At 45.8% G+C, this 15458-nt stretch overlaps 1 protein-coding gene across 4 annotated transcripts in view; it reads left to right on the top strand.

The window, feature by feature from the left end:
* Sash1 (SAM and SH3 domain containing 1) overlaps positions 1-15458 on the top strand; it is a 298571-nt gene that overhangs the window by 236933 nt on the left and 46180 nt on the right. For all 4 annotated transcript variants that reach the window (XM_039101481.2, XM_039101480.2, XM_039101479.2 and 1 more), the window contains exons 7-8: positions 1934-2046; positions 5702-5803. In XM_039101481.2, the coding sequence (XP_038957409.1) occupies positions 1934-2046; positions 5702-5803 (215 nt within the window). The remainder of the gene's footprint in view (positions 1-1933; positions 2047-5701; positions 5804-15458) is intronic.

Raw genomic sequence — 15458 nt, 5'->3', positions numbered from 1 at the left:
AATTTAGCCAGCTGCTCTGTTGAAGGGAGCCCTGCCCTTTCTCCAGGCCTTGCCTTTGTTTTTGTTTAGATAGCAAATAAATATGTCGTCTCCTGGAGCCTGGGTTCTGTAATTGATGTTTCTCCCAGTGTTCACAAAGGAAACCAGGACACATTGGCTTCCACCTTCCTGTCTGACCAAAAGGGGTTATCAATAAGTGGACACGTTTTGCTGTCCACCCCTGACACTCTTTTCCTTTTACACAATGACATAACCTCTCCTGGCCCGAAGTCTCTCCAGTCGCTCCCACCCAGATACCAGAGACCTGGCCGTGGACTTTAGCGTCCCTCTCTGCACACCTGAGTTTTCAGACAGCTCTCACGGGACTGTTTTTGTTGTCCCACTTTGAAGGAGTTATTCTTCCACAAACTCCCAGTTTTCAGTTTTGGAAGAGTCCCAGAATCCCGTGCTTCTGAATAGACTTTGTATCCTGACCAAAAAAAAAGCTGTGGAGAGAGAAGGCGGGGCCTAGAGAGAGGGCTCAGTGGTTAAGAGCACGTGCTGCTCCTCCAAAGGACCAGAGTTTGGCTCCCAGTACTTATGGTAGGCAGCTCATGTTGTGTATAACTCCAGCACCAGGGGAATCTGATGCCCTTTCTGCCCTTCGTGAGCACCCACATGTACCATTCATTTATACAGAAATATGCATATAGACATTAAGAAGTCAGATAGATAGATAGATACAGATATGATATGATATGATATGATATGATATGACATGATAGTCAGCAGTTCACATGGCTTTGTGAAACACCCAGCCAGCTTTGTGTCACTCACCACAGGTAGTAAAATGAATCAATCAATGAAGCTTCTCTCCACATCCACCAAGGCCTTTCACTTTTCCACAAGGGGATGGATATCAGAAGGGACTTGAGGGCTTCCTCTGAACTGACCGGTTATGAAATGGAAATGAGATGCAGAACCACGGAGAACACAAATTGCAAGCTAGGTCCCTCCACCAGGGTTCCCCATGAGTCTCCAGGTAGCCTCCTTGGTCCTGTCCTTGTGCAAATAGGGTAAACAGAGCCCTGGCTGAGGTCCCAGTGATACCAGAAGCCACAGAAGTATGTTGGAGGAAGATGGGGCCGAGGAGGGGGACCAGGGCCTACAATATGGTTTCCTTCTGGTCACTAAGCCGACTGTCACTAAGCCCTCTCCCACATGCTAACCAAAGATACAACCGGCCAATGGGGCTCAAGAGGAATGGTGCTCTCCACCATGTGGGAAAAGATTTTTTTTAGAAGGACTCAGTGGGAGCATCTTTTGCTCTGTAGTTCTGGTGACCTTCGGCTCTGATTAGATGGTGGCTGCCTGTCACAATCCTCAGGCCCATGTGACTGAAGTTCTTCCAGACGCAGGTAGTTGTAGTACCTGCCCTCCACGAGGCTGATGTGCTCAACATTCAGCTTTTATTTATGTGTTTATTCCGTGAGAATAGTAGCCAGATAGCTCAGTCAAGAAAGGCAGTTGAATTAGGCTCCTTAGCCTTGGCTCTGCGGCTTGACTCCCTGTGCTCCCACACAAATAGATGTCCTCGCCATTCATACTTCACTTGGTAGATTACCAACCCCAAGAAGCCTCATAACTGCCTGTCTGATCAAGTTGAGTATTTAAATGAGATTCCTGGCCCACCCGTGACAAGAAATTCCCTGTCGACTTTGTACCGTGTCTAGAAGGCCTGACTCAGCACTTCTGCTCACTTGGGAGAATTGCCTCTGTGGTAGCTCACACATGTTGTCACTGAGCACTTGGCTCTACGTCCCTCCGCTCTAGCCACAGCACGCAAGATAGACGGGGTACCCGAGAAACGTCCCTCCGTCACCCAAGATGAGGGTCTTCTAGGCTGGAGGGCTCCCTCGTCCCTCATCTGTGTCTGTCTGTCTTCAATCCCCAGGAGAAGATGTGGGCTATGTGGCCAGCGAGATAACCATGAGCGACGAGGAACGGATCCAGCTAATGATGATGGTCAAGGAGAAAATGATCACCATTGAAGAAGCGCTCGCCAGGGTAAGGGTGCAGGCGTTCAGTTTTACCTGTGAGCACCAGCTAAAAAACGTGTGTGTGTGTGTGTGTGTGTGTCTGTGTGTCTGTGTCTGTGTGTCTGTGTCTGTGTGTGTGTTCTAGGAATCGAATAGCTACAAGTGCACATGTACGTGCTTGCACAGGCATGCCCTCGAGTGTCAAAGTTCCCAAGTATTCCTCTCTGGTTCATTCCACATGTCTGCCCTAGCATTGGGGCAAAGTCCAGCAGACTTCCTAGCAAATGCACATAAGAGGGGCCACCTATATGCATTTTCCTTGTGAGTAGGAGATTTTCTTGCCTCCTGGGGAGTGGGAAAGGCCCCCCTTGTTCCAATAGCAAAATCCATCCTCTGATTGCAGATATACAAGGCCATCTCGTGGCATGGGAGCTGCTTGGGATGACGTTTGCTTGTTTCCTTGGAGCAAGGGAGAACGTTTAAAAGGGCCTCAGGATAGTCTAACGCAGACAGCCAGGAGAGGAAGGAATACTTTCAAACCTGGAGGAGAAAACAGAGGGGGAAAAATTAATTCCTAATTTTAGCAGCTAGATGGAAGTTAGAAGACGGCCTAAGGTGGCCAAGCCTTGTGTGACTTAGCATTTGAAGCCTGCAGCCTGGGTACCATCAGTTTGGTGACCTTTGCCCAGTCTCTAGCACAGCAGTGGGGTTCACAAAACTCCTCTCAGTTCAGGGTTCTGTCTTTTTTTAAATGTAAAGAGGCAGGGTAAGATAGCTTACAGATGATTTCTGTTTTTGCTGTATGGTTCTGTCCAAGAAAACGGCATGTCAAACGTTTCCTAGGAGTTTTGGGGTAGACACGTGCCTTGAGCGTTAAGGAAATCACTTTTATTCGTTAGAAAAGATTAAATGTTTATGAGGATCTAGGTATTTGGTGGTTTGCTGAATAGTACAATTAGTGAGTACTAATTTTAAGCCCACGACTAACTGTTGGCAATCAAGTTCGGGCCGTCATGGACTAGAAAGTTCTGTGACACACGGGGAAGGTATGAATCATTCATTTATCTGGGTGATTTGTGCATTCGTGTGGGTGGAATATTAGGTTAAAACGGGGAATACACTCCCACACCAAGCCTTGGATAGAGCTAAGCCCTGCTTATTTTATCACAGGGATGCTCAGCCACACCACAACGGGCCTGTGTCAAAGAGAACATACCTTGTTAGCTTTAAGGGGAAAAAAAATAAGAAAGAAAGGAGAGTGAAATGCTGTGGAGACGTGAACAAGTTGCACTTAGTAAAGTTGGGTAGAAGCTCTTTCAGAGCGCCACGCATGAGATGGTCCAGGGGTTTGCATGAAGTACAAGGGAGCTGCATTCAATACTCAGAAATGTCAATGTTCTGGACAGTGTCTGGATGAAGGTCAGAGAGAGCCCATAACCGTGACGTTGAAGTCTTATTTTCTTGAAAATAGAACTCTTAAAACCGAAGCTGCTACCCACGCCGTGACCTAATTACTAAATTGTATATTTACTCGTCTGACAACACACGCCTGCTCCTGGGCTGTGCGAGTCAAAAATAAAGTCCTTGGGAGATTAAAAAGCTTGTCTGCTTACAGTTGCCTGGTTAGGAATTTGTTTCTTAGTGTTCTGCTTAAAGATGAAGCTCATTTAGTGACTTCCTAAGACCGTGTGAGTATAGGAATAGAGTAGAGGCCCGGACAAAACTGACATTCTTAGAAGACTCCCTTTCCCCCTGACATTTCTTCCCAAGCACGCAGGGAGGGGCTAGCCTTTCAGAAAGCACATATCCAGATGGAGGGATCAGCCCAGTAGATATAACATTAGTTATACCATAAAGGCGAGGACAGTGTATATGTCCCCAGTGATACGAGTGAGATTAAAATGATTAGTGCTGCTAACAGCAGAGGCTTTGGGCCATATGCTTTTAATGTGAGCTTTGTGCTTACCTGAAGCCACAGGGGTGGTAGTCACGGTGCTGTATTTGTGCATACCCATGTGTCAGTTTGATTGCAGCATTGAGCTTCTGACAAGGGTTCAGGCTATCCCCCGTTGTCCCAGAGGAGAGGCTGAAACAGAGGGGGTCAGTGACCTATCGCAGGCTGTCAGCGGTAGTTAGTGTCGACATCCAGGCCTTTATTCCATAAGCAGCCCCAGCACTGTCTCCCCCCCCCCCCCATGCAGAGGTAAGAGAGACATCCTGGTTTTCAATAACACGAGGACGTTTGCATTTTTTGGATGGTGACTTTGCTGCACCCCACAGCTTGGTTTGATCAGTGTCTTCATTTGGATCCAAAGACTAAATTGCAAGGAGGTGTGACTGAGGTGACAGCCTAGGCGTGGGAAGAGCTGAGTGTTGCCTCTCTGTGCCGTATACAAACCTCCCTGGACTGGCTTGCACGCAGCATTCGGAGAGAGCCTCCACTCAGTTTTGTTTTTTCTTAATGCTTAAACACCGAGTTTCTAAGCTTATATTTTCAACAGTCTGGAAGGTGTTTTGTTTTGTTTTGGTTTGTCTTATTCTGTCCCCATGTTCAAAGCCCCTAGTGAGCTATTTCATGTTTGCTAGGTGATAAAATTGACAGACAGAAGGGCCATAGCCCTCCTGGTGCCTCTGCAGCTCTGTGCTGGAATGAAAGCCACAGCCCTCCATGCCCAACTTGTACAGTGCTGGGGAACTGAACCCAGGGATTCATGCAGGCTAGGCAAGGGCTCTGCTGTTTGAGCTGCATCCCTAGCCCTGCCCTGACATTTCTAAAAGTTGGTTTCAGGTATAGCATTTTAATAATGAAAATAGAAGCACCATCCCACGCTAGTGACGGCTGCCCCATTCATCTCCCTGCTCCCATGGCTAGCCCCATGCAGCGACCACCCATCTTGCCATCACAAATTCCTGTTACCCGGTAAAATCAAAACTCTAGAGGCTTATATATAATTTAACAGTCAGATTTATATCAGTAAATTCTCATCCCACAAAGCTCCCAAACAAAGAACTCAGAGCCAGTTGATATCGATATAAGCTGCCCACTTAGATTGGACAAATTGGCCTGTAATAATCCATCCCTTGTATGATATTCATAGCTACCTGCGGCTATTTAACGCCACAGGAATGTGGGTCTTTATCCTCCTCCATCTTCCTCCTTTCTCCCCTCCCTCCCTTCTCTCCAGCCTCTCAAAAACTCAGCCCACCCTCCTTTTCTACTGTCCAATCACAGGCTTCAGCCTTGCCTTTGACCTGCCCTCCCCTACTTAACAACAATCTGCATTTAGGCATTCTCCCTTTGATATTCAGATGTCCGCTGGCCCCTCTCACTGCCCTCTAAGGGGAAGGACTCGCTTTGGGGTGTATACATGTGGACCAACGCTGTAGAAAGTTCCTGGTTTCAGACTTACCGTTGCACCTGGAGAAAATGAGTTTTGGTGTTGGAGGGAAAATCACGCCTCCTTTTGGAACAGTATGCCGAGAGTCCGTTGTGTGTGTCGGTCTGACTTCAAACCCAAAGGCAGGGTTTCGTACCCTGTTCTTGTAGTTTTGGAAGGCTTAGCTTTGCTTAGCCCCGGGTCCCCATCACCATCGTGGGGAAGTTCTACGAGATTTCTGCTGTGGAGTACCCAGCAGAACATGACCACTGTTCTCCTTCACTCTCTCATTTGTTCTTGCTGCAGCTGAAGGAATATGAGGCCCAGCACCGCCAGTCTTCCGCCCTGGACCCTGCGGACTGGCCCGACGGCTCCTACCCCACGCTGGATGGTTCCTCCACCTGCAACGTGAGTCCATGTCCCTGAGTGTCTTGACCATTTGTGCTGATCAGGGTCCTCCTGAGCTGTCTCAACCTTTGCATTTTCTTTCTAAGGTCTCTTTCCATAGACCTCTTCTGGTACTGTCTCAGCTGGGTCAGAATCCCGACTTCCTTGGATTTTGCTTGTAAATTATGGCTTTTACACTTTTAATTTTTTCCCCTAAGTTCTTGATGATAACTGTGGAATGGGATTCATTTGTGTTTCTGGTTTGCATTTCCCTAATAATTAACTATCAAAGCTGAACATCTTTTCGTGTGATCGTAGGCCATATGTGCGTCTTTGGGGAAGGGTTTATTCAAGTCCTTGGCGCTCATGACCTGTGACCCCATGACCCATGACCTTTTTTTTTTTTTTTTTTTTTTTTAATGCAACAACAACGGCAAACAAAAACTTCTGTTGGTTTCTCCCATCCTATGGGTGGCTTTTTTACTATGTTGATGGTGTTTTTGGTACTGGTGTTTTTAATTTCAAAATTCTGTTCTCATCATTTTTCCTATTGCTCATGCTTTGGGTGTTATATCCATGTCATCACTGCCAAAACAATGTGGAGGTGGTGAGGATGATATCACCCCGTTTTCTGTGGGTGGTTTTGTAGGTTTTAGCATTTATGTTTTTTTTTTTTAAATCCACATTAAGTTAAAAACTCATCTGCTTGTGGATGTCCATTTTTTTCAAGATCTCTTTACTGACATTTTCCCATTCAGTGGTGTTGGCGTCCTTTTTTGAACATTAAGTGACCATCCTTGTGTGGGCTGCTTTTCGTACGATCTGTTCTTTCACTGGCATCTGACTGATTACTGGAGCTTTGTCAGTAAGTTTTGGACTTGTAAAATGGGACTCTTCCAATTTTGCTTGCCCCTTTAAATGGTCTGTGTCTTTAAATTGTGTGTTTTGTGTCTATGTGCATATGTGTGTGTGTATGCATGTAATGCTCATGGAAGTCCGGGTGACACAGTGAGGCGCTGTGTCACCCGGAACTGGAGTTACAGGCAGTTGTGAGCCACCTGACTCCATGTTGGGGATGAAATCTGTTTACTCTGCAAGAGCGGGGTTTTATTAATTTTAGTGCTTTTGTAAATAGTATCATCCTTTTACTTACCCCAGCCAGCTGTCTATTACAGAATCTATGGTGCAGCTTCTTCTTGTCGTATTGACCCTGTCACCTACAGCCTTGCTGGGTGGGTTTGGTTTCTCTGATCTTTTGTACATGTTCATGCCCTGATGGGATTTGACGGTTTTCCTCCGCATAAGATTGTATTACCCACAGACAGAGACATTCTGACTTCTTTTCCCACCAGAACGCCTTTATACCATTGAGACTGTTTGAAACTGACCAAAACAGCACCTTTTCAACTAGGAGTTTCATGATGGTTGCAGGAATTGGAATCTAGACGTATCCTGCCCAGTGCCATCTTCAAACAGAATGGAGGGAGTCCTCTTGTCTAATGTTGTATAAAGTTTTGTCTGCTTGGCCAACTCCTCCTGATCTTTGGAGGCCACTCTCCACCCATGACCTTAGGTTCTGTCTGTGCCCCACATAGGCCATCTGTCTGAAACAAACTTCTCTTTCAGTCATGGTTTTTTTTTTTTTTTAAGCCCAAGGCTTCCTTATTTTGTATAACACAGGTTCCATACTTTATTGACACATCCAGGGCTCCGTATCATCTGTCCTTGGTCGTTTTCTCTGATCCCATCTTTATTTCCATGCCCAGTACCCCTCATTCCAGCCACACCAGTCCCCCATACCCATTGCTGAACAAAGCCCGAGATTCTCGTATTTCCCGGTTTTTAACCCCCACAATTTTGTCTACCCAAAATGTGTCCTCCATTTCCCCCCTGCTGAAAATGCGAGCATTCTTCACAGGGAAGCCCAATTCTTCACTTCCACTATAAAACTTCCCTTAGCCTCCCACAGCGTGTTTATTGCTTCATTTTTCATGCTTTTGTTGAGTCAGATTTAATACATCCACCCTCAGCTGTTATCCCCGAATGTGAGAAATAATTGTACTTCTCTGAGGCACCTCGGAAGCAGCAGGCTCCTTGGGCAAGGTGGACATGCTGTGTTCTTTCCTAGCCCAGTGTCCAGCTCAAGCAAAACTTTGCCTATATTCACTGTCCGTGCTCCTCTAGGAGCGTGCTTGGGAGTCTTGCGACTACAGATTAGTCTTGACTTTGCTTTGTGTCTAAGCAACGCGTGGTACCAAAACAAACACTAGATTTCCAGTGCAGCTGAGGGGCTGAGCTTTTAAAGCCATGCCATGCTTGCTGAGGAACCAAAATGGTACCATTTATAATAATAAATATGTCATAGGCTAGTGAGCCTTGGATCTGAGACTTATGATGTCATCAAAGAACTATGTCCACAGCTTTGACTATGACCCTGGGTCTCTCATCCCAAATCCAAAAGACTAATAATATATACCATGAACCTAGTGAACCATGAAGAATAAACACAGTAACTTAAGAAGGATGTGATTCAGAGAGAAGGCAAAGACTCGCTCATCCATAGTGGGTTCTTTAGTGTCAAGCCCACCGTGTACTGTCCTGATCAATAGTGTCTGAATCAAGGGCAAGGTTGACTTGTTCATTCAGAGAAACGAGGTCAGTGTCCCACATCACACACTGCTCTGTCTTCTGGGAAAGAAGTTAATATATGCTAAGTTCTCTGAGCATTTTGCACAAACTGCCAGGAAAGCCTTACTTCATTTACATTGGCCTTTTGAATTCCTTTCAGAGGGTCCATCAGAACTACCATCTATCTGTAAACTGTCAGAAAGAATTGGGTGTGTAAGGATTAGGCATTTTGTCTGCTGGGCGTTTCATGTGTAGAGAGGCTTACTTCGAAGCAGAACTGGTGGATGAGAAAGAGGGGCAGCCCTGGCCGGACAGAGCTCACACGTTGGTGTAGATGTTAAAATCATGCTCACTTGCACACATAAATTCAGAGTTCCCAGGTACACAATTCTATTAGTAACCTGTCACCAAACTGTCTCTTTCTACATGCCCCCCGAATAAATGCAGTCTGTCAGAGTCCAGTGAGGGGCATTCTCTTCACCTAACAGCACACTCCTCCAGAAACTCTAAAGAATGACTTCTGCTTGTGGGACGAGGGATAGGTGATGGGACCGTTACTAATGGACTGAGTTTATGAAAGGGAGTTATTTACTGTGTATTTTGCCGGTTGACTTTCTGCACATTCCCATACCCATTTAGCCATGGTGCGTATACAGAACTGCACACAACCAGCCTCTTCCTGAAGTCTGCTTGAACTTGGTTGAGGTCCTGACCTGTGTGGTTGCTGCCCCTCTTACCCTGACGTAGCCTTCCCCATGTTCTGAAGGAGACTCAGCTCAACATTCCTTCGTCCTCAAACTGTTTCATCATTATTCTGAAACTGCTTCTGTCTCAAGGTTCATTCAGATAATGTCCACTGTGATGACCCCCCCGCCCCCGCCCCCGCCATCCCAAGTTAGGCAGGCTTCAGTTCTCTATTGATTCCTTTCTAAACGGAGATGGAAATAGCTCACTGGTCACAGTTGGGAATGCCCGGGCTTTGAAAGTCCCAGTGATCATAAGGCCTTTGTCACCAGACCTCAATGCCTGTATTGACGCCTGGCATGCCTTCGGATGTCACTTGTGCTGATTTCATAGGCTCGCCTGCCCCCAGAGCTGACATTAGATAATTGCGCGTTGCTTCATAGTAAATCCGTATGTGCATTCCTAGGTCCTAAGAGTGCAAAGTGCTAAAGATAGCTACCAGGGGAAGTGAAAAATAGCCTCCTCCTTGCCAAAGAAGCATCTGTTCCGCGCCAGACCCGTTAATAATGAACTTCTGTTGTCCGCGGTGGAGTACTGAGAAGGGGCTCTGGTTAAGGATTTAATTTTATTCCTTCTTAAATAGCTGGACGTTTACGTAAATATTTTTCTTTTAATTTATTACAGCATCTTTCTTTCCCTGTTTGCCGCCTGCCAGGTGGAAGGTCGTAGGAACTGTCACGGGGAGTGGTCAGTTTTGTGCCTTCAGGTTCGGCTTACCTTCTGGTTAAGAACACATTTAAGGGGCTGGAGAAACAGCTCAGCAGTTAAGAGCCCTCTCCTAGAGGTCCCAAGTTCGGTTCCTAGCTCTAGGGGATCTGGTGCCCTCTGCTGGCCTCCGCAGGTATGCACAAGTCACACACACACACACACACACACCATTCACATGAATAAAAATGAGGTTAAAACCCACATTCATTTAATTAAGTAGCATTTAGTTAATAAACCATACTCTCTATTTTGTACCTATTATGCCATAAGTCTCAGTAAATCGTTTTATATTTTCACAAAACCAATGGACAAGAGCCGATGAATTGCATTTGGCGTTTTCACATTAACGGAAGTGCTTGTGCTGAAATATGCGATAAGGCAGACGGGCTCACGGAGTACCGCAAACCCCTCGTGGAGTCTGGCAAACCTGCATTAGATATAATCACACCGTGCAAAACGTCCTAGAAAAAAATTGGAATCATGTTTCCGAGGCTGAGCTTCTTTGCAGGGAAGGATAAAGCGACTCTGATGGAGAATGTCTGGAAAGCTAGTTGTTTTGTGAAGCCGCTCTCCCTGTCAGGTAACACGTTCAGGTTTGAGGAGGTTTAGCATCGAATCAGGAGAGGTACCTACGTAAGGGAAAATTACCGTGTCCTCCTCGGGCCTCACATCCGGAAGCTCATCTCTTCCTAGCCTTTCATTCCAACTATAAATATGGCTGCTAACCTGGTTTGAGGTTCAGGAGAGCCATGTGGGTGGACCATTTCCAAAATTCGAGAAACAAAATGCTATGTGGCCTTTTCTGAAGACGCTATTTTAGGTGTTGATGGAGGACCTTCAAGGAAGGTCGGCACTAAAAATACGCCCTCGGTACGTTATGTTTGGAGTAGAAGCTGTTAAATGTTCTCAAAGAAGCGTCAGAAATGTTCTCAAATTATAAGCTGCAGGCCTTCAGTGGCCGGGTTTTCACTCAGGTGGTTTTGTTGCTATTTCTGTGTGTAGCACTAAGGATAGAACTCACGGCCTTGTGCATGCCACACACCCTGCCCCTGTACCAGGCTGGCAGCCCACGGTGTAGGCTTTTCAAAGTCATTTCAGGTGCCCCACTAACAGGCATTGTCTTCAGGCCGGAGCAGTCAGGTTTGATGTTCTGAAAGGGAAAATCCGTATGACCTAGAACACCATTAGCTGTTTTGGTGCGAGCTGAGGCTATAGAGCACCCCACATAGGGGCCTAATGCCACCAGTTCTGGTAGCAAATGGTCTAATGCTATTATGGAAAAGATACCACTAACAGCGTAAGCGCACCATACACTGGCATGTCCTGAGTAGGTTGTATCTTTACACTTTGGTTACCCGTCATTTATGCATATACAGTTGCCCTCTTTAGAGTCCAGAGTCTGCTATTCTGTGTCGAACCCTGCTCTCCCTCTTCTCATTGGCTCATTTTTTTTCCTCTTCTGAGATGGGGATCTATGTTGCCCTGGTTCATGCTGACTTCCTGAGATCAAGCCATCCTCCTGCCTCAGCTCGCAAGTATCTTTGATAACGGCGGTTATGTGCCCTTAGGCCTAACTTCTAACCGGGCTGCTTTTAATGTGTTTATCTTGAATACTCATAGTAATATCTATGAGTTAACATTTGTCAGAAATGTTGTCTTCATATTCAAAAGCATTCAAAGAAAATCGTGAACCAAAACGGCTTTATCGTTTGGGACAATAAGACTCGAAAGCACATGAATGTACAAAATCCCCCACCAATGAATAATCCTTAGTTGAAAAATATATGGTTTTGTATTTTGACCAACCACTGGTAAAAAAAAAAATACACACACACACACACATATATGTATATATATGTAGATAGATAGATAATAGATAGATAGATAGTAGATAGATAGCTATCTGATAGATAGATAGATAGATAGATAGATAGATAGATAGATAGATAGATATATAGATAGATAATGAATGAGATCAGCATCAAAGCTGCCAATCCAGGACCCATTTTCTCCAAGAAAATGGCTGACCTTGTTTCCGTTGTCTTCTTTTATATTGTTTTGTTCTGTGAGGAGGGCATCTAAGAGAGGCTAGATTCCAGGAGTAAAAATAACTTGGGCGTCTGTCTGAGTGTGGCTTTTTCTATAATATCCCGTTTGCCTCTGTATATCTTGCCACAGGAACTTTTGTGTAACTCTTGCTTCATCCCAAACAGGTTCAGATTAGCATGATTGGTTTTCACCGTGCGTCTAGAAAACGGCTCTAAAGTTGAAGCTGTAATGTTATCCTAGCCGGACTTGAACTTGGGGGTATTTGGACCTATGCTTCAGTTCTGAATTTCACACACAAAACATGAGTGTACCCCGTTCACTTGTAAGATGAGCAGGACGAAAGAGAAACAGGGCCCAGCAATAATTATCAGAGGGCATTTATATCCCAACTGGGATAGGCACCCTCCATTCTTTAAGTGCCGTGGATTGAGCCGTGGGCCTTACACGTACTGGGCGTGAATGCTACCACAGACCCTGTTCCCAGCTTAGCAGTTCTGCATGCCTTGCCGAGTTATATTGTACCCCGAAAATTAGCCCTTCTCCAGAAGTTTCTGAATGGAAATGTATTTTTAAAAAAAAATGAGAAACAAAACCAAAAAAAACAGTGTTACAGATTCTGGTCTTTTAATACACCCTCAAAGCTTTTAGAAGATCATTCTGCCTTTTAAGAATAATTTCAATAAAATGTCATTTTGCTTAGCGGACTGAGACACTGTAGGAAGGAACAGTGCCTCGTATTTTCTCAGTGGCCTTGGAACTAAAGTAATAGCAGAATAGGACCTTTCAAATTCCCGTTGTAGAAGAAATCACTCTCTGGATTTCCAGTACAGAATGACATACGAGGCAAGAGTCAGCCAATGGGGAAACAGGCACATGAAGTGTATTATTATTATTATTATTATTATTATTATTATTATTATTATTAATTTATTTGTTTGGTTATTTAGGGGAGACAGAGGGTCAGAGAGAACAAGTGTGTACAATGCCTTGGTGGATATGTGCATGTCAGGAGGTTGGGTCTTGACTTTTCCCTTGTGAGCAGTGTCTCTCTTGTCTTCTACACCGTGTAGCACTCCAGGCCAGTTGGCCACAGAGCTTCCGGGCCGTTCACCCATCTCTACCTCCCATCTTGCTGTAAGAGTGCTGGATTACAGCTGCTAGTTGTCACCTCTGCCTGGTTTGTTTTTGTTTGTTGTTTGTTTGTTTTTGGTTTGGTTTGGTTTGTTTGTTTTGCTGGCCACGAACATTGAACTCAGATCCTCCGGTTCGCATTGTTACCGCGTTTACTGGCTGACCCGTCTCCCTAGCCCCACAGTGAGAGGGTTTGTGAGAATTGAGAATCTGCTCCAAATTCCAAGTGGTTGAAGGGGGAGGGGGAAGATGGGGGCTACTGAGATGACTTCCTGTTGTTCCTTTCCCCACTTCCTGTTCTTTACTCAGCACCGTCCCCTCCCATTCCCAGCCTTCTCACCGGGACCAGGGCCAAAGTCTGAGGCACACATTTCATGAGTCCCTAAAGATCGCCCTGAGGAAATCGAGTTAGACAAGGAGGAGGTGCTTGCCTCTGCAGACCTCTGGAAGCCAGCTTTCACCCAGTGTGGGTAGGAGCAGGGCCGGGCAGCTGAGATGTGAGTCAGACGTGAGGTCTGGATCCCACTTCCTTGTCAGCTCTGCCACTGGGACAGAGCAGCCATCTTTGTGCTTGGGTTTCTTCCCTAGATCAGCCAGTGCAGTGTGCCCTGTGAGTGTTAATGACACAGAGCGATCCGTCCCCAGTGGATGTCACCACTCCGTGGGAAGGTCACCCGTCCTTTCCATCCACTGTCATCGTTGACATGCTTGAGTCCTCTATTTCTGAACATGCCACTGTGCGCACACGTCAGTAGCACGAGTGGAAAGAACTCGCCGATGCCTGCCGGCTCAGCTCCACTCTTACCGAACCCACACGCAGCTGGTTTCCGGCTGCTGTATGTCTTGCTCTGTAAGTGGATCTAGGTGAGGGGTGAGTCCAGTGCCATGTATAAGGAGTAAACAGTCTACTATGTGGAAAGGATCTTCCAGGTGATTGGATTTTGTATGTGGTCCGGCTGTTTCCTAAGTGGAGGAAATGCTCATCAGAGGTCCAGAAATAATAACTGTAAGTTGGGTTCTCTGCAGACCAGCCAGGGACACCTTGTTTTCTATTCTTTATATACTTACAGAAAGTTAAAAGCAGGGCCCGTGGGGACCCTCCTCCATCTGTCAAGGGCCTTGTGAATACAAGCCAATACTGACAGAGTGCCCAAGTGTGACATATTCTGACAGTGTCTGTTTTTAAAGAGATTTTTAACCTAAGATAGCCTTTGAATACAGTTTGGTCTGTTGTTTCTTTAATCAGTTTGAAACATATAACATTAGAGATATAGATAGCTTTTGACCTATAAAAATGAAGCTTCGTTTGTCCAGCCTAATGCATGGCTACCGGAAGATGGAGATATACGGCATTTATTCCAAGTGCAGATGCAATCTAATATGGGTCAGGGGTTGGCATTTGGATTCACAGTAGCCTTTCCTCGCCTTGCTGGGAGGGAGCGGCTGAGGGAGTTTGGAGACAAAGAGGATGTCCGTCACTGTCCAGTGCTACTGATTCGTCACATCTCTGCCCTTCATTAAATCATTTGCCCCGGTGCCAAGCCTTATTTATTGGGCCACAAGTCCTTCTTGTGGTCATGAACAGGATCCAAGAAGCTGGATGCAGAGCCCGTCCATTGAAGGCACAGGCCGCCCATCGCTTGTTTCTAGTGCGTTTGAACTCTGTCCTCATAATTACCCATTATACCAAAACTCTCAGAACTGCAGTCAGCAGCAGACAATGACACTCATTTGGAAAGCAAAAATAAATAAATAAATAAAACCACGTGGGTGCTGGAGATTGAACCCAGGGTTTTGAATGGGAAAGCGATATTTAGCACAGCCAAATCCTAATCGTACAGACGAATAGCCATTGAAAACATCCCTCTGTCCTCTCCCGAGCCCCGCTTTCTCTCCTCTGTGTCACACCACGCCCTCCAATGGGCCTAATGGTGTACTGTTAGTTACATAAAGCTAAGCGTGTTGTGTAATCGGTTCCTAAAACTACGTGATTCATCTCCTGCCCTGTTGCCCATTTGACCCAGAGTGTAGATGAAGTAATGCCATCTTGGCCATTCCTCTAGTCACCCACTGGGCAAACATTTATCGAGGCTGTACCGTGCACCAGTCTTTATTCACAGTGAGCTTGGGGTTGGGAAAAAGAGTCTTAATGGGTAGCACAGTCATGGACCATGAGGAATGTTACCTATGGGTGCCAGGCACATGATGGAAGACCTTACCCCCTCAGAGGCCTTCCCGAAGAAGGTGTCTGATACTGAATGGTTCTCCGGGTGATAAAAGAGAAGTGGGTATCAGGTAAGGAGGGCAGCAGGGTTCAAGGAGAAGACCTAGAGATATCAATCAGGTGTAGTAGGAGAGAAGTGACTTACATGTTATGAAGTTTTGTTTGTTTTTTTTTTCCTCTTTGTATTTTGAC

Source organism: Rattus norvegicus, chromosome 1 (assembly GCF_036323735.1).
Source record: "Rattus norvegicus strain BN/NHsdMcwi chromosome 1, GRCr8, whole genome shotgun sequence".
Lineage (NCBI taxonomy): Eukaryota > Metazoa > Chordata > Mammalia > Rodentia > Muridae > Rattus > Rattus norvegicus.
Note: the sequence above shows the minus strand (reverse complement) of the source record. Positions and strands in the feature narration are given on the sequence as shown.